Source organism: Aethina tumida, chromosome 5 (assembly GCF_024364675.1).
Source record: "Aethina tumida isolate Nest 87 chromosome 5, icAetTumi1.1, whole genome shotgun sequence".
Classification (NCBI taxonomy): Eukaryota; Metazoa; Arthropoda; class Insecta; order Coleoptera; family Nitidulidae; genus Aethina; species Aethina tumida.
In genome coordinates this window covers 27,502,688-27,526,222 of record NC_065439.1, presented here as the reverse complement: position 1 = coordinate 27,526,222, position 23,535 = coordinate 27,502,688, and the positions used below count along the sequence as shown (strand labels likewise).

General features: G+C 28.7%; 1 protein-coding gene across 3 annotated transcripts in view; it reads right to left on the bottom strand.

The window, feature by feature from the left end:
* Positions 1-23,535, bottom strand: part of LOC109597179 (mucin-4-like) — a 55,538-nt gene that overhangs the window by 6,277 nt on the left and 25,726 nt on the right. For all 3 annotated transcript variants that reach the window (XM_049968213.1, XM_049968212.1, XM_049968214.1), the window contains 5 exons: positions 23,139-23,185; positions 14,406-14,452; positions 6,091-6,152; positions 886-1,062; positions 547-655 (listed from right to left, as the gene is read on the bottom strand). In XM_049968213.1, coding sequence (XP_049824170.1) covers positions 547-655; positions 886-1,062; positions 6,091-6,152; positions 14,406-14,442 — 385 coding nt within the window. In that variant the 5' untranslated portion in view covers positions 14,443-14,452; positions 23,139-23,185. The remainder of the gene's footprint in view (positions 1-546; positions 656-885; positions 1,063-6,090; positions 6,153-14,405; positions 14,453-23,138; positions 23,186-23,535) is intronic.

Sequence of the window (23,535 nt, the reverse complement as noted above, 5' to 3'; positions counted from 1 at the left end):
TACCTTCAGTTAAAATTTTCTTATAGTAGCTGAGTCACAACAACATTAAAATGTAATAAATAAATTTAATATAAAAATATTATTCATGTTTATCTTCAGTCCTTTTATGTAAACATTACCTCTAAGATGTTTATAGCTATAAACTGTAAATATAAATTTTATTGTAAGCATGGATGTACAGTAGTGTCCATAATTATGGCAACTTACAAAAATATACTAAAAATATATACCATACTACTTGAAATGAATTCCAGTAGATGTTATATTTATTGTAACTTTCTAGTAAAAATGTAATGTCCTGACATTGACATACTCAGGATCACGTCCACTGGACTACAAAACAATGGAGAAGGGTAGTTGTCAAGTTTTCAGTGATGAATTTACTTTTAATTTATTTAAAAATGGCAGTTTAGCTTAAGTTAGACGTCCTACAAGGACAAAAATACACAAAACTTTTGTTATACCACTGTAAAACAGAGTGGTGGTTTAATCGTGTAGGAGGGTGCTTCTCTGCTTCTAATCTATTTGGGTTTTTTATATGGTTACCTTCTAAAATTGCTGCTTGACTATTTCCATATAATTCTAAATTCAAGCTATAGAATTGTTCCGATTTTGAACAGTCCACCTCGTCTATTCTTTCGCAGACCCTAGTTTCCTAAAAATAGAAATTACTAATAAAGTTGGTAGCAACAAACCATAAATTACCCACAAATAATATTGCTTATCCATAAATCTTAAGCAAGATACTATCGAAATATGTAAATATAAATATGCTAATTAACAATTTATTTTTATCTCATTGACACATCAATAGCATTAATTACATTTTCGTAATTGATAGTATCAATTATACGTTTTCGTGTTAATAAAGAAATAATCACGTACCTGATCAAAAACTGTACCGTTCAAACATAAAAACCTTATGTCCATGGGTTCATCCAGTTGGCCGATGGTGCAAACATGGAACATCTGACAGTTGGTTTCCAAATCGGCGTAGTAACCCCCAATAACCTTTCCGACACACGAAAAGTTCGTATCTGGCAAGTTATCGAAGTCCAAAAACTGAAATAATGAACAAATTAGTTTGTCGTAGCTTTTTGTATGAAATTGAACGTAGAATATTTGTGGTATGTTAATGAAATGAAAGTGCAAATAACAATCTAATGACTAAGTCTAATTCTATGTTGCACAGTTTACAGTTGTTATTAGTGCGGGCACACAAAAACAAAATATTGATTGGAAATCAATAAAACCATATGCAAATAATCGATCTAAATTTGTACACCATCAATTTTGTAAGCGCCTTGGTGATAGTCGATAACCAGATTGCAGCCTTGATACAGATAAATCTTAATTCGATTCGAAAATAAATTGGTACATAACTCCTGGTTTTTAAGCTATACAAATCTATATTTAACTTTAACCGCAACTTATAAATAATTACAGTGGTTTACGTCCAACTTTTGTAAACATAATAACATAACTGACCTTTCATCTTGCCACAGCACCTTTGGTTATTTCGGAAGCGTCATAATCAATGTTAGATGCAAGTAAACGATGTCAACAATGAATAAAAGATGCAGGATTACAATTTCAATTCTTTTCACGCAGCCTGCACAAGGTATGATCAAATCTTGTAAAGGATGTATACATTAAAATTTCATACAAATTAAATGTTAATGCGTTTTAGGAGTTTACTATGCACAGACAATCATTATGGCAGTTGTGGGACGAATCCTCACGTATGCTACGTGTACATTTACGGTCTGCCAACGAACATATGTCAATTGCATGGGCTCCAATGATTCACGTACATCTCTAATTAGAAAAAGTGTCGAAATAACTAACATAATAATAATTATGGGATGAGCAACGTTTCAGGAAGTTTCGCAACGGCTGAATGAATATTTAAATTGCTCAGTGCCGATTTGAAAAAATGATATTTTATTTTTACTGCGTTGTAAAATACGATCACGTTGTTGTTCATTAATTTTTACATCGTATTAACGTCTACGCTCATTACACACATAGCTTATGATTATCAGACTAAGTAAGTATGATAATTATGCGTTTCAATGAAAGTCGTTACAGATTGAAAACGAAAACATGCTAGTTGGTGGTTTCACTGAATTTACCCCAATTAGTTCGTTTAAATCGTCGATTTTCGTTACTCTGTGACTAGTAAATCGTGTTAATTATACGAATCTGAACGTTTTATGTTGTCCGGTAAATTAACCACCGTTTGTGTTTTATGTTTTTGATCTATTTTATCATGTAAATAAAATTCATAGGCTGTAAATATCAATTATGGTTCATAATTTATCTTTTCAATATAAATCACTTGGTTATGTTTAATATGGATATTATTTAAATAATTTAAACCATAATGTTGTTATTAATATTAATATTAATGTTAATTTCAAACACATCTCTTGTTCGTTTATGTTTTGGTTGTATTTTTAATGTAAATTGAATTAATACACTTTTTTTACAATTTCGTTTCAAATAAATGTTATTATATTTTACCATTTTTTATATTTTTAGTATGGATCATTTATTTAATAAAGTTATTTGAATATTTTGACCCACACATATTAAAATGTTATTCTATAAGACAGTTTTTAATAATTTACATAAAAAAGAAATAATTTGTCCCATTATTATATTATAATAATATAAATGTTCTTTAATTTTACGACTATTATGATTACACATAAGTGAAATTATTACTTTTTATATAATATAAATGATTTTGAAATTTCTGATATATATATCCTATTTAGAATTTAAAATCTGCTTTTTGATTGAACACATTTTATTATGAATTATAATCTTAAATTCCCATAAACATGTTGGCTTTTATAATATCTATTTTATTGATATAAATCTCTTATCCAATTTAGTAAGATGCTGACGGGCTTTAATCTTATTAACTTGTAGTTATGAAGGCGATAAATTTGTTTTATAATCTGAACTAAACCACAATCTATTATTTAGTTTGTTTTATTGTTTTATATATACAATAACTTCGAAATACAATTTTTTATGATTATTATGTATAATACATAACAATTTCCGTCCACTTGTTACAAAATTCTAATCACAGCAAAATAATAAAAATATAAGTCGTTATCCTTTCACATTTTCATTGTAAACTAGACTGGAGTAAAGTGGATTAATTTTATCTATATCCTTACCAGTATTCTTTAGAAATTGATTACAGAACGAATCAAGCTTAATTCAACAAATAAAATTTATTTATTACTACTCAAAAAATTATATAAAAATGGCCTTTCATTCAGAAATTTTGATTACTTAAAAATAAAATGAGCTTTACAATTTAAATTTTTAAATTATGCCAAAAGTTTTGACTCGTGATAAGTTTAGATATTGATTAATATAAAAAAGTACAAATAAATTTTATTTATTACACAATAAATATATAAAAATGGTACTCCTCCTTTCAGGAATTTGATTATATTAAAAATAAAATAAAAAATGAGCTTTTCAATTTGAAATTTTAAAATATGTCGAAAGTATTAGTTTGTTTAGTTAGTGATAAATTTTAAAAGTGATAAAATATAAAAAATACAATTTCATATAAAATTTTCCATAAAGTTGATGGTTACGTCAGAAAATGAGAAAAATGTCAAAATTTTAAATCAATCCAACTTTAATGTTAAATAACTTTTGAAAAAATGAATATATCAAAAAACTGTAAGAGACATTTTTTGTAGAATGTTAAATTTTCTATAAAAAATTGTTTTGATCATTTTGAAATATTATCTCTAACGAGAGTTAAAAAATTTCAAAATCCAAGAGAACACCCTTCCCGTGTTATTTAAACGGGAAATTAAAATTTATGATGCGGCACCTCTTAATATTAATATTAAGAGCTGTAACTTTCACAGTATTTTTTTTACCATTTCCAACAAGATTTTTGTTTGTTTTTGGATATAAATAAGGAAAAAAATATATGATCTTTTTCAAAATTAAAATTTCTTAAAGTAATGAAATAAGATTGTTTAAAATTTGTTTTGTCAAAAAATTACGTTTAATTCTTAATTTCTTCATATAAAATTTGAATTGCTATTATTATTTATCGTGGTTTAAAATATGAAAAAGTCAAAATCTTTAATACAAACAAATGTTATTTAAATTATATATTTATCTTTATTATTATAAAACAGTTTGTTGCTCAATGTAATTTATACTAATTTTACTGTAATTTTAGTATTTGAATTTATTTAATTATTTTACCAAACTTTTAAAGTCCATTTATTTATACACTGTGCACGTCGTGACTCATTTCGTATAAACAAAAATGTGACGTAACATTGATAATCTCATAATAAATCTAGATTACATGCATAAATCTCTCATCTCACATTGTGAGACGGAACCGACCAAACTCTTCATGCAATTAATAGGCTAATAATTTCTAGGTGCGATTATCCTTGATTTAATAAAAATAGGCATATGACCGGTGCTCAAAAACACCTAACCTTTACGACACTGATCTTATACTGTCTATTATCATTTTATGCAAATGCCGGTTTATTCAACGCGAAAATATTTCACTGGGTGCGTTACTAGTTTTGTTTTTCCTATAAAAATCAACGTAAATCATTCCTATATTAATAACTGTCAGCATATAATTATGGGATCCAGTTTTTTTCTATTAATTGCCAATTTTGATATTAATAAATTATAAACTACAACTAAAACTACAACGTATTCATAAACAGCAAGATGTTTTATCCTTAATACAAACACAAACGGGGTCAGGCCGATTCTGAAAATAAAAAACTAATCGGACACAATTTACAATTAAGAAATTGTCCATTGTTTTATTTTAATCAAATACAATCGGCTACTAGATCTTATGAGAACGTATTTATTGCATTAGCTCCGCCATTGACGTTTTTTCCTTCTACGACACAAACGCAGTTATGACAACTGCCGTACCGCCACGGCAGTACTGGCAGTATAACATGTAATTTAGAAAGTTCGGCGTATCTTTTTACTTCTGTCAAACGTCTACGTAAAAAAGCAGCCTCACTCGAATTACTTCATATCAGTTAATTATATCTGTGATATTTTGCTTTTGCGGTTTGACATTTCAAAGTGAATCAATTGCACGTCCTCCCATGAATGGACGCGTCTCATTTTCACATCTCTTTGTGGATTTCACTGCATTATTGAGTCGCCATTTTTATTTTAGTGCCCGGGGAATTAATCTAGGATTTTCACGAAGTCATCATTAATTATGTTGGGCAATAGATCATGAAGGCTTGATTCGTTCTGTAGTCAATTTGTAAAAAATATTGGCAAGGATGTGGATAAAACCAATCCACTTTATTCTAGGCTATAGTTTACAATGAAAATGTGAAAGGATAACGACTTTTATTTTACCAACTTGCAGTGATTAGGATTTTGTAACGGAAATTGTTATAAAAAAAAATATATTTCATAATTAACACAATTTTTTAAAGATATTAAATCACCAAGAAATCAACTTTTGGCATTTGTGTAGTAACTCTAATTTATTTATATTTTTTTTATTTTATCAGTATCAAAATTTATCACGAACTTCTGACATGTTATTTAAAAAAAATCAAGAAGAAAATCTCATTGTTATATTTTATTTTTAAATAATATTGAGGGTGTGTCATTTATTCATATATTTTTTATGTAGTAAGTATATATGTAGGTATGTAGTTATCAAGTTTTAATTTTTTTTATTCAGAAATTTTAAAGAGTTTGTAAAACATGTCAAAAACTTTAATTCTAAATTTAATATCTTATTAGAAAGAAGTTAATATTACATTTTATAGTTATTTTAATATAAAAAGAAAATTACGTCAATATTAATCAATATTAAGACGTACCACACTTAAGATACTTTAAAACATCATCGAAAAAGTCTGTAGCTATAATAAATATTTAAGTTAATTTCTCAATATAAGTTATAGCTTATCGTAACTGAGGATGTAAAGCCAAAAATAAATCACAGTATTTTTCTTTCATGTAATTACTATTTACCGCCAAATGACAACATAATTTATAGTAAATAATTTTTATGCTCACCCCTGGATTATCAAGTGACAGAGCCATATAACCAAATCCTAGTAGATACAGCCATAGTAAACCTGAAAAAACAACAAGCATTACATATTACTGAAAATCATAAAGACCACACCTCCAGTAGGCACAAAAGTCACTTTGCTTCCGCGTAAAACCGTTGATTTACCTCGATCATTAAATCAAGTCGCATTTTATTATCTATTTTAATTGCACAAACCCACAACATTCTCGAACATCGGACGGAAATCTTATGCGATCTGTTTTGAGGTCAGGGGCGGAATCCTGGAATTTTTACAAGGATGGACAAGGACAAAGACAATTGCATTCTTCAGTCCGGATCAAAGAGCACCACCATACGATGACTGTCGCCGATGGATTCTATTCTATTTATATTTTTATCTTAAATACTAACGAAGTGCAGCCGCAGTGAAATTAATTAAATTCTAAAAGGATTATGATGCGATTTCGCTTTAAATGGGTACCATTTGCTCAATGATTCATCGCAATTCTATTAAACTGTCGCAACTGGTGTAACAAGGAGTGTCTGATAAGTGATTTCAGTTAATTTTAAATCGTTGTTGGTCACAGCTTTGTTGTGACATTAATAAGGAAGAATTCGATAAAATTTTAAAATTCCGCATCTAATTATACGCCAACGTGGGAATCACTTAAGACACATCACCGTCATAAAACCGTGCATTATAAACAACTTATCTCATTTCCAGATTAAATATGCGACGATCATCAGACAGCAACCTTTAAGTCACGGCAAACCCGATCAATTTTTTTTCTTAAATTAATTGATGCGAAATTTGTTTGGCAACATTTGCATAAATGGGAGGAATGCCGCTTTGTTAAATTGATTATTTATCGATGGTGTCCAGACATTTGTATTGCAAAACTGTTCCAGTCTGTGAAAAACCACTCGAACAAAATAATAACAATATTATAGGTTAACCAGATAATAAATTAAAATAAAACCTCATCACCCGCAAAGTGTTTAATTACTTTAAATAACGGCAATTATTCACGAAATGTTTATAACATCGTTATGGCTGCCTTTGGCAATGAAGATGTTTCATCATCAGCAACGGTGATTTAAATTGAATTTTTACACATTTTAATAGAAAAGTTTTGCAACTGTTGCCTGGTAATAAGGTTAATAATTATTGATATACAATAAATTGTAATAAATTAAATATTAGAAGAAGCACATTTATTTGCAAGGTAACAAAATTTCTACCTGAATTATTATAAATGCCAATTCTAATTGAGTTAAACATGCATTTAGATGTGTAAAGTTTAAAGAATTTGTTTTAAAATGGTTTCGTAAAATATCATATTAATAGGTAAAGACGTATTTCCAGTTTCGATTGCGCATTCGCCATTTTTTAAACACACAAACAGCACATATCATAGTATTCAAATATATTAAATTCCCTAAAATGTCCAAAGTATATATTATAATCAAATATACAAATTTAATATAAAAATATCAAAATTTCCAAATAACTTAAGGAATTTACGAGATAATTTATATGAAGAAGAACTTTTGTAAATTATTAAAATTCAACAAGTAAAATTATTTTAAAATCTTGGAAGCAATTGAAAGAAAAAGATATTAGATTTTGTAAAATTTAAATAATCTAATATTTTTTTAGAGTTTTTAAAAAATTCAATGACTTAAACAATCTAATTTTAAACTTTCAAAAAAATATTATGTTGAATAGTGAAGAAATTACATTAAAAATTTATTTAATTCAAATATATATATAAACTATATATTTCAAAGTCCATTATAGCAAGGTTATATATATAATATTCAGAAAAAAAGTAATGAGTCTAAAGAATCTAGAGATTCCAGAAAAAAAAAAACGAAGAATGTATGTAGTAGAACCTTCAAAAATGTAATGACTCTAATTAAAAATAAATTTAATTTTAGAACTGTAAAAAGTCCCGATAAATATATTAAAATATATTAATAAAATATTTAAATTATTTAGAAATTAGAAAATTCAAAGAATAAATTTTGTATAAAGTAAATAAACTAATATTATTATTAAAGATATAAAAGAATTTAATGACTTGAGGAAATGAATGTAAAAATTCCAAATAATTTATATGTTGAATTCTCACTATAAGGAAAAAGCATTAAAAAATATTAAAAACTTAATATAAATAATTTAATACATATAAACTAAATTAGTTTCTCAAAGCTCATTATAAGGTTGAATCAGAGAGATATTTTAGATGAGTCTAAAGAATTTGGAGAATCTAGTTTAAATAATAAATACAATTATACTATAGAATTGAAAGTCCTGACAAATATACTAAATGAAAAAACAATGTTAAATTTGAACACCCTTTTCTTGGTGTTGCAATTTCAGTATGCAGTACAAAAAGAGTTTGATCCATCTGAATCCTGAAAGAGAATTTATAAGCGTAATAAAAAATTAAACAATACTAAAAAACAAATGTAAATAATCTACGAATTTCAAAGAATCACATATTTCGAGACATATTCAAAATATTTTAAAGGAATTGCAGATATAAATAGACAATAGATATAAAAAATTGAAATTATCTAAATGAAAAAAGAAAAAAATTGTTGGTGGAACCATATGATTGAATTATGAAGTTAATTTAATAGTCAGATGATTGTCAAGCTTGTTAAGGCAAACGTAATAGCCGGTAAACGGTTCGACGAATCTCCGGATCGGAAAAAATGTCGTTTGAAAATGATACACCCACCGGACAATTTGCACGCTCTATTGAACCCGATATTTATTCCCCGTTGGCAAACACCATTAGCAAACAATGCACACCGATAAATTTTACTACTTAGTTGTGCCTTATCATAAACGGTTTATAAATTGACTCGTTGCACAATTGAGATCGATTTGCACGAACGAAAACTAAAGCTTTTAACGCGAAAGCTTTGCCAACGAACGGTTCCTTGTTTTTCAAGAAGATAACCTTGTGCTTGAGATTTGGGTTACATGTTTTATGTGAAACCTGGGCACGTTGCAATGTTAAATTTAATCTGATGTTTTCACAGGCAATGAATAATATTTCCCGTTAGTATAAAGTGCTATCAAATATCCCTACCTCGAGGTAATTTTAGCTTTTAACATCCTACGACATTGTATAATTATATACTTTAATAAACATCTTATTTACTCATTGTTTTATTTAAATTCATTGCCTGTTTAGGGATATTTCCAAATCAGGGAGACAAAAACTGCCTTCTGATATTTTAGACATGACAAAATTCTATTTGAAGAAATTAATATTTAAGATCTCATAACAGCCAATGACAATCAATTTTGTACTTAAAATACAATAAAAGTAAACAACACAGATACTATTTAATGCAATAGAAACCACAGATTTACCACATCATTTTGTTTAATTTAATAGAAAGAGAAATGTCAAGGTGGGTCGAGAGATGATTTAACAGATACGATACAAGAAAATGACTGGTTACTTTCTGGGAAATACCAGAAATAAAATCATAATAACAATTATTATTGATCAATGTTAGACTGATTAATTTCATTGCAAATACGAAACGAATAATAAAAATACTTATTTCAATACTACTCACAATTTCTAATGTTAATGATAACTTCTCTAAACTTACATCGATGTTAATTGCCCACTAGAAATCACATATTTTTTAGTGTAAAATTTTAATCTAGATAATTTACTCAAAAAAAATTAAGGCTTTCACTAAAACCAGGCATTTAAACATTTAAAAGTACAAACTTGTGAAAACCACGTGGACAAAATTAGCCCATTACCAGTGCCCGAGCTTGGTCACGAACAACAATAAAAAATTATAACAATAATTACCGGTGTTATGCATTATATTGAATCATTAACCTTATTAAGAGGCGAAGGTCCCCGAAAAATTTCTAAAAATTGAGCCTTAATCGAGAGCAAAAGTTTTTCGGGGTCCTTTCTCTTTCTAAACGCCGCGTCGCCGTCGTCCGACAAAATTTCTTGACCTAGAGACACTTTTACCGTTGAGCACCGCTCTTAAGGTGAAGGTCGACCGCGTTTAATGTGTACACACACTCCCACGTACCCAACTGGTGTAACTGTGCAATAATTTTATTTATTTGTTTAATGTTGCGAATCGACTTATTGTGAAACCGGCGTCGACGATTATTAATTGTCTTTATGTAATAACGTATCGGACACCACTTGAAACTTTTAATGAGTCCAACATGTATTTTTTGGTTTTGAATTCTGATACGCCTTGATTGTTTTTTTTTTTCGTTGGTGTTGATTTAAATGAATAAATCATTGTTTGTTTTACGACTTTTCAAGGTGGAACGTTTGAATTATGGCCTGGTTCTTTAAATGCACTTTAGAATTTAATTACCACGTTTTAATGTTAGTGTGAAGTTAAATATCTAATTTCTAAAATGCATTTTTTATTTGTTATTTAATCTTCGTCGATAGAATAAATAAATATTAATTTTTCATTTAAGTGTTATAGAATTATACCAATTCGTATTTTACAATTGATCTGTTGAAAGTTTTTGTTAAGAGAATTCCATGTGACACTATCTTAAATAATCTTAAGAGTGAACAGACTCTTTGATGTTATTCAATAGTTGTTTTTACAAAACAGTACGTCGCCCTCGGTCCAATTGCTAAACGGTACCGTTTATAACAGATCACCAGTGATCAGATCAAAATTTCGGTTGTCCTGTTATCTAACCAAAAATTACCGTCCCCGATAAGATCTTCCTATGTAATTTCACGTTTCGTCATATATTTTCGTGAGTCTCGATACGGAAACGGCTGATTACCGTCTCAGTCACTTTTCATTGGTTTCACGAAATATTATAAAACACATCGTCCGTTCAAGTGATATTATCTGCAATTACTGCCGTACGGTTATTTATGTCTCATCCCGCTCCGAAACGTGATTTATACGAACCGCTTAGGTTTATATAAAGTTTACCAGTTTGGCAATTCCGAATGGTGAATTAGGATACAATAATAACGTTTTTGACGTGGGACGCCCGCAGCATTTTTTCTAAATGTCTGTGTTAATTATGTGATATCTCATTATCGTAGATCTCTTTCTTCGCCGCATACTTTTGAAGGTCCAACAAGCACACGAGTTACCTTGCCTTATTATTAGCTAATTTTTCGCTATTTCATGTTGCTGTTGTTGTGGTTAATGTTATAAAATGTTCCAGGCATTCGTTGTATCCCATACAATTATTAAAAAAAGGATTTTAATACATGCAATCGGTTCTGACATTAAAAAAGTGAAGGTGGCACGTTCAATTGTACAATGGATTAGCACTTCTGTTGGTATCACGAACGATGCTGTGGTATTTCAGTGGTACTGAAGCTTCTGTGGTTTGGCAAAAGATTTTTGAAATTTTGAACAGTTCCTCTTTATTGTTTTAATGCTTATTATATTCTAGGACATGTAAATAAGCTGTTGCCACACCATATTAAATGTAATGAATTTTATGTGCATCATTATTGAAAGGTTTTTAATCCACTTAAATGTCAAAGCACATCAACGCATACAATCTGTTAATAATTGCAAATTTTTCCTGTGTTACGTGGTTGTTATTTCTGTGGTGCTCTTACAAAGGTTAATGTACATAAAGTAAAATTAATTAAATGGTGACAAGATCATCCTCCCACATCTTCAGTGCTGTCATACAACATTAGATTACGTACATATCTTATTCCTTAGTATGGCTATCGATGTAAACTAATTGTAAAAGTGAGGAAAAGGGAAAAATAACTAGATTATAGAATGGAAAACGTTGCATAAGGCCAAGTCAAAGCCCGCTATATGGCTTTAAACAGGCACACATATAATTTGGTAAGACTTTGATGTATTTATGGCCGCATTACAAATTGTTATGAGCGAAGTGAGCGTTAACGGGTTAATATTCCAGTTGGCACATGTAAAAATGTCACAATTTTTTGAGAAACTGGAACGAAGCAGTAAGTTTCTGCACCCCAACATGTTAATATAATCGAATTTGCTTCGTAAAAACAGTCGATAATTCTTGCTGGCCGTACTTTTACTTCCACCTTAATTACGAATTACCAGCAAGAATTTAAACCACTTGCACAACCGTTTCGAGCCTATATGGTTGGATTACGTTATCTCTACCGTTCACGTGCCAAGCTTCACCTGGCGAAATTTATTTCAATTAGTTTTGTGCTGGTCCTTTGACATGCTATGGCATTGTTGCAGTGTCTGGTGACTGTAAAGAAAGGGTAATTGACATGTTAAGTTGTGGTGTCGTTTCGGTTTGCGCAACGTCTTCCATATTTGCATCAAACAATGATTCCCATCAGTTTGTTCGATGGGTTTTTTAGATTCATTATCTGTGGGAAGATTTTTATGTGTAAGTGCATGTGTGTGTGGAAGAATAAAGACATCACTCGCTTCACTGTATTCATCCATGGTTAAGACTGAAGTAGTTAGAAGATTATTACTAACTAATTAACTAAAAAATAAGTATAAAGCCTTTCTTTGCCTAGTTTCCTTAAAATAATTAAATCAACTATACTACTTCATGAGTTTAAAGTCTTTAAATTATTTATATTTTATGTATTACTTGTTTTAAATTTGTTGCCCTTAATTTTCTTCTTTTAGAATTTATAGAGATATTGATACATTATTTCATTCTCCATTCTTCATATTCAATTTATTTAGAAAGATTGGTCTTTAAATCTTTCATATTCGCTGGATTTTTTAATAAAATTTTTAGTTTTTTAGATTGATTAAATATTTCAGATTTTTCAGAGAATTCTAATCTCAGTGTTTTAATCTATGTAATTTAAGAAGTAAAAAATGTTGATTTCTTTTTAAATAAATTGAAAATTAAAAACTACATGACTGTTCATTATAATAAAATTTTCTTTTTTTAGAATTAAAATATTATTATTAAAATTATTTGTATTTTCTCTATTATTTATTTTAGATTTGTTGAATTTATTCTTTCATTCTCCATATTTCACATCTTAGGTCTTCTAGAGTTCTTAAATTGCGCCAACTAATTGATCTCAACTAATTGGCGCCCAACTTTTCATTTTAACTAATTGGCGCCCAACTTCTAACTAGTTGGCGCCCAACTTCTAACTTATTGGGGCCCAACTTATTGACTCGTAACCTTTTGGTGCCCAACTATTTAGTTTTCAATAAGTTCAATTATTTAGAAAGATTAGTCTCTAAATCTTTCATATTTTCTGGATTTCTTTTGTAAAATTTCAACTATTTGGTCCTTTTTAGTTTATTAGATTTATTAAATATTTCAGGTTCTAATTTCAGTGTTTCAATCCCTTTAATTTAAGAGGTAAAAACGTTGATTTCTTTTTAAATAAATTTATATTAAACATGAATTTTCATTATAACAAATTTTTGATTGATACATCAAGTACCTACAACATTACATTTAACAACTTGTTAAGGTTTGGCCGGTTTATTGTTTATTATTATGTTAATTGAACTGTCAACTGATAAACTATTTTCACACTAAGGCAGTTACAGTTGAATAACTTAGTTAAATAAGACATCAATCATTATATCATAAGTCATTCAATTTAGAGATTAATTTAATAGTTCTAAAGTGATTATGAAACAATTTAAAAATTAACATCTTTATATATATTTGCCCCATCAAACTGTTAATCCTTTTGACCTTTTACGTTGTAAAACGAAGACATAATATTTAGGTTTATTTCAATCATCCAAGACAAAGTGATAATGCGCCATTTACAATGATTTGAATTAATGTATATTGCATAACACCGTTAATTACCTTCGGTGCAATTATTTAAATGTTTTCAAAACAAGAGGAAGTTATGGCTGTTGCATTGGTATTTTACTAAAAACAATCTCCGCTTCAGGCGTTCAGTCAATTTCAGTAACATGTCACCATTTTTGTTGTTTCGTATTAAGTTAATTTTAAAAGGAAATCATTATCGGGACTGTTGGTAGCCAAAACGGTATAATTAAATGCAATTTGTCATAAAATTATGTAACCCAAATAATTGAGATGTAAAAATGTATTGGTGTGATTAAACTAATCAATATATTATACAACAACTTAAGGTGTTATTAGGTTTTAATAATTTTTTAAATCAGGCCTTATGTCAGTGGTTATTTTGGCACTGTAATTTATTATTGGATTAGTTGTATTCATTAAAAAAACAACAAATAATTGCCTCCCTGAAGGTGTGTCAAAACTAATTTATTTGGAAGCAATCACCCAACAATTGTAAACCTAATACGCATTGATTTCCAAATAAAGTTTTTTTACCTTGCAAAAAATTCCTTTTCATTCTGGTGTACGGCATTGCTAAGCCTCTGAAACAAACAAATAAAAAATAAATTAATCTCAAGTTAATACTTGAAACACAACAACCAACCATCAGAATAAATAGATGCTAGACCGTTCGAGATGTGTAAACTAGTTTGCCTCTCACCGTTTTTGTAAGGCGTACCTGTTAGGTTCTCATTTACGCATTTACAAGACCTGTCGATCGACAATTAAGCCGCCAAAGTGCTCAGAAAAAAGCTGTTTTATTTCTAAACAGCCGTTACGACAGATCTAATTCGAGTCACCCACATACTTAACATTTATAACATGTAACACCAATTAAATTATATTGAATTACAATAAAAGGAAGTTTGCTGTTACTTGCGGGATAGTTTGTTTTCATATCACCCTGAAGATCTCTAATTAAGCAATAGCAGAATGAAGACTGGTTAGACTTTTCCTGCTGTAAGTATGAGCATGGTCTTATTTGTATTTTACTGTCAGTTAAAAATTAAATAAGGTGTTTTCAAAATACATGGTCAACACATCTATTCATTAATAAAATAATTTAAGATAATCTTTAAATTTAAAAAACACTTTTCCATCAATTAAACTTTAATTTAAAAAAAATCTTACTATAGAAAGTCATGGTTATATTATAATTATTTCTCAACACTATCCATGAGTAAATCAATGTTAATTGACTGAAAAAATTAAACATAAAATATTTATCACTTTCTTTATAATATTTTTATTAGCTAGAATATAAAAAGGCTTTTTTATTTATACATAAATTTTATTTTATACAATAAATAGATTGTAAAAGTTATTATAAAATTATAAATGTAATTAAGAATCAAAACTAATTTTGAATGTTAATAAAATTACAATATTTGTAAAATCCCTCTTATAAAAATAAAATATTACCAGAATATTTAAATTTTAATTCAAAAAATGAATATAACTAAATCGGTTTTAATTAATTTATGATACAAAAACAACCTGTTCAAACTGCAGCAATTTTAGTGCAAATGCAAATGATAAAATGCATTATTCATAAAAACTATTTACACAATTACAACATGAGTCACGAACTGAACAAAAAGACCCATCCCTTAAGATCATTTGAATTTTGTATTGTCAACAACAGAAGTATGCGAACAATTCAATAAGGAAATGGTGCGAGTTATGTAAGATTTTAATTTTCTTTCTTAAAATTATCAGTCTGAAGCCGGTTAATAATAAATGTTTAGCAACAACTATTAAAATTGTAGATTTTTATCTTAATTGTGGAACCGCATAGAAATTAAAGAGACAATATATCTTTGTCATAACTGGATAATAATTAGTTCAGATTTGTTAAATTAAGATTTTATATTCGCAGTTAATAAGAGTTTCAATTCAGAGTTTAATCAATTTTCAACAAATCATTCAATACGTCAAGAATATAATTAATTAGAAATTTATATCTGTCAGTATAAATATTTGTCCATTATTAATGTAATTAATCTTATAAATATTATACGCACACACTGAAATCTCTTAACTCTATTAAGGTCGCTGAAAACAAAAATAATCAGGACAGTTTTGTGAAATTAAACTAAAAATCAATTATCTCATTATAAAAAGATATTTGAAAGTGTTTACAAGCCAATGTCATGTAAATTGTTACCGACACGAAAAACAAAGCCCCTAATAGCTTTCATGTTTTTGTTGTTGGACAATAGCTTCTGGTGCACAAAAGAGGCGCAGATCATTTCAAATGGACCACTGCTAATCCATGGTGTTCTTTACAATAAACAATTACCAGTTGAGTGTTGTTAATAAATATGATTTTGTGGCTTGAATGGGTTACAATCACTTTAGAAAACAAAAGAGAAAATAATTATGTAACCAGCCTTGCACTGGAGTGATAGATTTTCATACATCTTTGTCGAGTCAATTAATACGAGTATCCAGAGAACATTTTAATCTCGAGACAATGTTCTTTTGTATATATATTTCCCAGATAAATTAATGTAATAATCGAAAATATTTTCTAACAATTCTCTGAAAGAATTGTATTGTAGCAATGGAAATGAAACCACCAATTTGGTTGTAAAAAAATAATTAAGAGTAAATAAGATATCTAATTCATGCTTATTTGTTGCTTCCATATAAAGAAAAATTATTATTTCGACCATATGTAAAATTATAGTATAATACTACAAGAAGAAATCTGGATTGTGTAACAATTTTAATAATACTGAGCAACAAAGCCTGCAATTTTCTGATATTGTAATAAAAATTCCATATTGATCGTACTTAGTATATTAATAAGCTTAATCTTCTATTGTTGTTAAATCTACCAACATAGTGATCGAACTGTGGCACGAGGTGTAAAATTTCACTTTTTACAATTGTTATTTAAGGATTTTTTGCAAGATCATATAAAACATTAATTTTATCAGATAAAATTCAAGAATTATTATTAACACACATGCATTTATTTTTTGACATTCCTTCCAACCAACAAGTAAAAAATTATTAAAAACTCATAATCCATTAATTTTATACCTGGGACAATCACCAAGTAGAACAATGCCAGGTACATTTGGAGTACCTGTCGATAATACACATTATATATATATATACATCAAAAATGAAAAATTTAATCAACAAAAGTGACAAATCAACCATGGCTCCCAAAATCCAAGTAGAAAAGAGCAAGAAAACCTTGAACAAGATTGACACCAAATCTAAAAAGGTAACCAAACCTAAATCAAACTCCGAAGGAACTAAAACCAATAAGTCCGTTCAGAAGAAATTCAATAGTGTGGAAAAACTAAAGGAGATGTTGGCCAGAACCGAAGAGAAGTCTTATAAAAATAAAATAATAAAAGATAAAGAGATAGGGAACCTACGATTGGCTCTCTTTATAGAGCAAAGGGCGCGAGCTACCAACCAAGGAAGGGAAGAGGGATTTTCAACTAGTTTAGAGACATATATAGGGAAAGTGATCAGAGCTGGAGAGAAACTGAGGTTGAAACAAAAATTGGACGACAATCTCAACAAGGAGAGGACTGCAAAGTACATAGGAATGAAACGGGCCAATGTTAGATTGGTAAAAGTGTTCCAGAATGTAATGTGAAATGTTTTGGATAAAAATGTAAATGTGTAGTGACAGCCAATATCACAATGGCAAAAAACGTATGTAAGGAAATGTAAAAAATAAAGTAGTATGATCTGAAAGTTATTAGTATTTATTCAATTATGAATTTGAAACATAAGGTCCAAGCCAATATGACTTGAGCTATAACAGTGATTATGAATCACAGTTTCTGTAATTTGTTCTGCAAACAATATTGTATCCTTGTGTAAAACTCATAATTCACAACTGTCAAGGCATTCCAAAACAATACAAATAACCAGCGAACAAAAAGCGTTAAAACAATGCAAGTCCGTTTCCTATTCAGAAAAAAACATTTCAATAATTTGTCAATAGCCTCGACCAGGTGATTATAGGCGAACCACCTTTAACTAATTAGGTAAAGTCATTGTGGTCAACGTGTTGGAGCAATGGAACTGAAACTAGACCATAACACTGGTCAGTTATCTGTTGCTAGTATCGCTCGGTTATTGAAAGCAAAATGAAAGTGTGGGTGAACAGGGGTTAGATCACACACATATGTGCCACTTGTTGCGTAACACAATAAATAATTGGAATGTCCGCTAAAATAGTTCAGTTATTAATGTAAACTGAACCAACGGTTTGTCCATTGTTGGGCTACTGATTGGAGGTGTAGTTTACAATCGCTTGTTCCAGATATTATTCGTATTATACAAGGGTATGGGCGGCAGCAATTGTTGGAAGTTTCATGGACTGTGATAGTGTATCATACAACAAATCTTGTACACTTTTCAATTAGACATTTCACTGAAGGTCTAGAAGTAAAAAACTTACTAAAGAGCTATAAACCAAAAATTAGATGGCAACTTTGACAAGGAGATTGAAGTACCAAAAAATGTGTGGGTTTGAAAAGGGTGATGAGTTTCTTTAGTAAATATTTTCATTAAAAGCTGAAGTATATTCTCACTAAAAGCTTCTTGATATCATGAAGGCCAATATTAAATTGACAAGTCTCTGTGGCTTATTGGTGAATTTATTTTCAGATTTGTATTATGAATGTAATATATACTTTTTATATATTTGTATTTATAAGTTGGTAGTACCAAAAGTTAGTAAAAAGTTACAGGAACTGTTAAGGTTATATTACAGTTGGTTCAGGATGATAGTCATGGGTCAGTTGTCATTGTAATTGCTTAAAAGGTGTTAATACTTTCTTTATTGAATTGTGAATAAAAAATAGTATTTTACAACAAAATAACTTACACAATACATAGTTTCTAATTACATAAATTTAATAATTGGTGACATTTTGGCTAGAAATTGTTGATTACCATATTGTAAAACGCTTTGTTAACCGTTTTTAACCCATATTCAGTATTGTATTCGTATTATATAAGGCAGTAATTGTTGGAAGTTTCATGGACTATGACAGTCTATCATACAAAAAATCTTGTACATTTTTCAATTAGACATTTCTCTGAAGATCTACAAGTCAGAAACTTCTGACTGGTAAGCTGAATTGAGAAGCTATAAAACAAAAATTAGATGGTTATACTATAACAAGAAGATCGCAGTATCAGAAAGTATGTTGATTTGAAAAGGATGATGTTTCTTTGGTAAATATTCTCATTAAAAAACTAGAGTAGAGTATGTGTAACAAGATCATTATCTTGATATCATGAAGGCCAATATCAAATTGGTGAGTCTCTGTGATATGATGATATTTTTCAGTACCAAGTTTTAGCCAGTATAACCAACATATATTTTTGTAAACTAACTCTGTTTATAAGTTGGTAATACCAAAAGTTAGTAAAAAGTTACAGGAACTATTAAGGATATATTACAGGTGGGTCAGGATGGGTCAATTGTCATTGTAATTGCTTAAAACGTGTTAATACTTTCTTTATTGAATTGTGAATAAAAAATAGTATTTTACAACAAAATAACTTACACAATACATAGTTTCTAATTATATAAATTTAATAATTGGTGACATTTTGGCTAGAAATCGTATTGTAAAACGCTTTGTTAGTCGATTTTTAACCCTATATAATAGAATGAAACACTTATGAATAAATGGTGACCATAATTAATTACAGCGGCCGTTAATCGATAGCCTCAAATGCATGATAAATTGCAAATCTCTCGGTCAGCGCCAGACATGTCGCTGTGCATGATAAAGACTGCGAGCCACGTCCTTCACGTCGGAATTATCTCATTGAAAATTCAAAGAAAAGTTCGATTTATTAGAGCGTGAATCTTTAAATAAAACCGCGTGTACTGCAACAGTCACATGCCGATGTAAACAATGACCGTGTGTATGTGTGTGCGAGATTCACCTTCGTTTGGTTTACGATTGTGGCACGCGAAGAAGCGGTGATACGTCCAGAAGACATGTGGACGATTGATGTGTTCATTAGTTCGATTTTCCGTACCGTATATTGTTTACGTGCCATGATTTAGATGGGCATTCAACGTGAACAGATGCAAACAACGTGAACGATGGGTTTCCCGTACGAAGGATCACTCTCTAAACACCAAAGAGCCAGCAAAATATTACTCAACTGTGAAATGTCTTTGTTTTATTGCTTACCAGTAAGGCGTTAATTTGTTGTTCTTTGCATACACAATAATTATTAATTTAACAATTTTTTCTTATTTGCATGCAAATAGTAAAAATTATGTAATTGAAATTAAAAAAGCACTTGACAACGCCGTATTAGGTAATTATTTTACATTTTTTAAATTAGTTAATATTTAATAAATCGCCCGTAAAAATGTTTAGGTGCCAACTTAGCCTTAAATTAAATTTAATTATTTTTTAAGCACATGTTTATTCATGCATCATAAAATGCTTGTAGAACATTTTTGTTTATTTAAATGCAAAATAAATAACTAAGGCTACCACATTTTATATATCTTGCATTAATAAATGATATTTTTTATAGTATTCATTTTATTATCCTTTTTGTGTATTGCAAGAATCAAAATTTAATTAAAATTACTAACAAATAGTACTAAATTCTTGTTAGATTGGGTTAAATTAGATTTTATTAGGAAAACTGTTTATTAATTCCTTTCTTACTTACTTAAGGACTTTTTGCTCATATAAAATCATATAAAATATTAGTTTCTCATCGTAAGATAAGATTCAAGAATTATTATTAACTCACACACATATTCCTTCCAACCAAGAAACAAAAAATTAATAAAAAAATCATAATCCATTAATTTTATACCTGGGATAATCATCAAGTAGAACAATGCCAGGTACATGTGGAGTACCTATCGATAATACACATTATATATATACATCAAAAATGAAAAATTTAATTAAAACAAATTGACAAATCAACCATGGCTCCTAAAATCCAAGTAGAAAAGAGCAAGAAAACCTTAAACAAGATTGACACCAAATCTAAAAAGTTAACCAAACCTAAAACAAACTCCGAAGGAAATAAAACCAATAAGTCCATCCAGAAGAAATTTAATAGTGTGGAAAAACTTAAGGAGATGTTGGCCAGAACCGAAGAGAAGTCTTATAAAAACAAAATAATAAAAGATAAAGAGGTAGGGAACCTACGATTGGCTCTCTTTATAGAGCAAAGGGCGCGAGCTACCAACCAAGGAAGGGAAGAGGGATTTTCAACTAGTTTAGAAACATATATTGGAAAAGTTATCAGAGCTGGAGAGAAACTGAGGTTGAAACAAAAATTGGACGATAATCTCAACAAGGAGAGGACTGCAAAGTACATCGGAATGAAACGGGCCAATGTCAGATTGGTAAAAGTGTTCCAGAATGTAATGTAATTATCACAATAGCAAAAACTAATGTAAGGAAATGTAAAAAATAAAATTAATGTACACATATACAAGTTTTTTATTATTACTAGACTAACAACTACTTTATTAGGAAAAATTAATTGTTAATTATATTATTAATTCTTGTCCTAGTTAAAGACAAAAATAAATTCACTGATTGCACCAAAAATATTATTATTATTTCTAGCTTGTATTATTATATTAGTATTAGTAATGAATAATAACTATTTATAAATGGTATATTTTACAATTTTTCTCTGACAATTGTACTAAAATCCATCAAAATTGTATTGCGCTAAAATTTGTCTAAAACAACCATTATTAAGAAATTTTTAATTTTATATACCTCAATCCTAAAATATTATTTTTTATTTGTAGCTTGTGTAAATTATTTGGAGGGTAAATTAAATTATTATTAATAATAAGAATAATAAATATTTATGTATATATTTTTTTAAATTTTAATATTTTTATATATTCTTTATACGACAATTTTGTTGTCAATTATATCAAGATCTATCAACAATTTTTGTAATACAAAATATGTCCAAAAATAGTAATTGTTAAAAAATAAATTAATTAATATTAAACAAATATTTTCTTAATTTGATTTATTAATGAATGATTATTATTCTTGAATGAAAATCAATATAAAAATAATTAGTAAGATCTTTAAATAACTATTTAATTTTATTTAATATTATAACAATATTATTGTTCAGTTTATTTTGTTGTTTAATTACACAATTAAAATTAAATTAAATACACATTTGAAATAGTCGAAAGTTAATTAAATGAAGTAGAAAAGTAACAAATATTTGTTAATTTTTTAATAATTATTTACTAAAATCATTCACAAAATACAAAAATTATTAAATTAATTAATTTTTAGATTGTGACGATAATGGAATTAATTAAATTTATTAATTAGCTACAATGCAATACACAAATATGTAATTAAAATTATATGCATTTTGAGATTCTAAATTGAAAACTGGGAACCGTTATAAAAACTAATTAAAACTACATACGGAAACACTTTCACACAAACAAACCCAACTAAAATAGCAATACTGTCAAATTTAACATTAAGCACGTTCCATTTAAAACAGGCATATTATTGCTATAAATAATTAAATTAAAACAAAACATAGAAGGAAACGATTGAAATTTGCAACTTAGTGATCAAGCATGACCATTTTTGTCGTGCCACATAAAAATTAATTAAAACTTAAAAAAAGGCACTGGGATGTTAAAAAAGGATATCAAAACATTATTTATTATAGACGCAAATAATAAATAACTTTCTATTATTCAACGGATAGGAAATACTGGTGTATGAACGCCATATGCGTCAGTGATCACATAATTCGCTTGTCAGACATTATCTAATTATTTACAGTATATTGGATAAAATCACTGAAATTATTGTGCATTTAAGAACAATTAAGTAAACACTCACTTACTATAAATGTACTTTCACTTTTTTGTAATATATCACGATTTTTAAATAAATGTCAGCTTTACTTTTCAATATCGATTGTTTTATTTTAATTTGTTATTGTTTAATCGTTATACAACATGTCTTGGGGCCAGTTTATTTTTTTTTAAGTCGTAGGTATTGTACACCTACTTGCAGAGACGACAGGATAACGTGTTAACAATGGGACTGACAGTGTGTAGCTACAAATTGTTCGGCTTGGACTGCAGTATTAGCATTAAGTGTGTGGGATTTACGGACTGAACGTACAAAACCCAAATACCAACCCAAGAACCTCTCATTCTTCTGATACAGTACATACCGTTTCTAATAAGCTTCCTCATTTGTAACTCGATCGACAATGTTTCTCTGAAACCAAAATCACAATTAGTACATCAACCAACCAGACTGAAGAACTAAGGGTACAGATCTGAGCCAACATCTTCAATTTTGAACGGCGCTCTTGACATTTGAAGATCGAAACCGCTCATGATTTACTCATTAATATTAATTGCACCGGATAAAAAACGGTGATCCATGGCATCGATGCGAATTACCGACGAAACTAGTTCACGACGGTGTATCCGTGATGGATGACATTTGCCAATTTTTATTTATTAATGCAGATATTATAAATTTCGAAAATGTGAATTTAAATGTGCGAATTCTTTGAGAACATCTGTTGAATATTGACCTTTCCCAACAATGAAATGTCAATG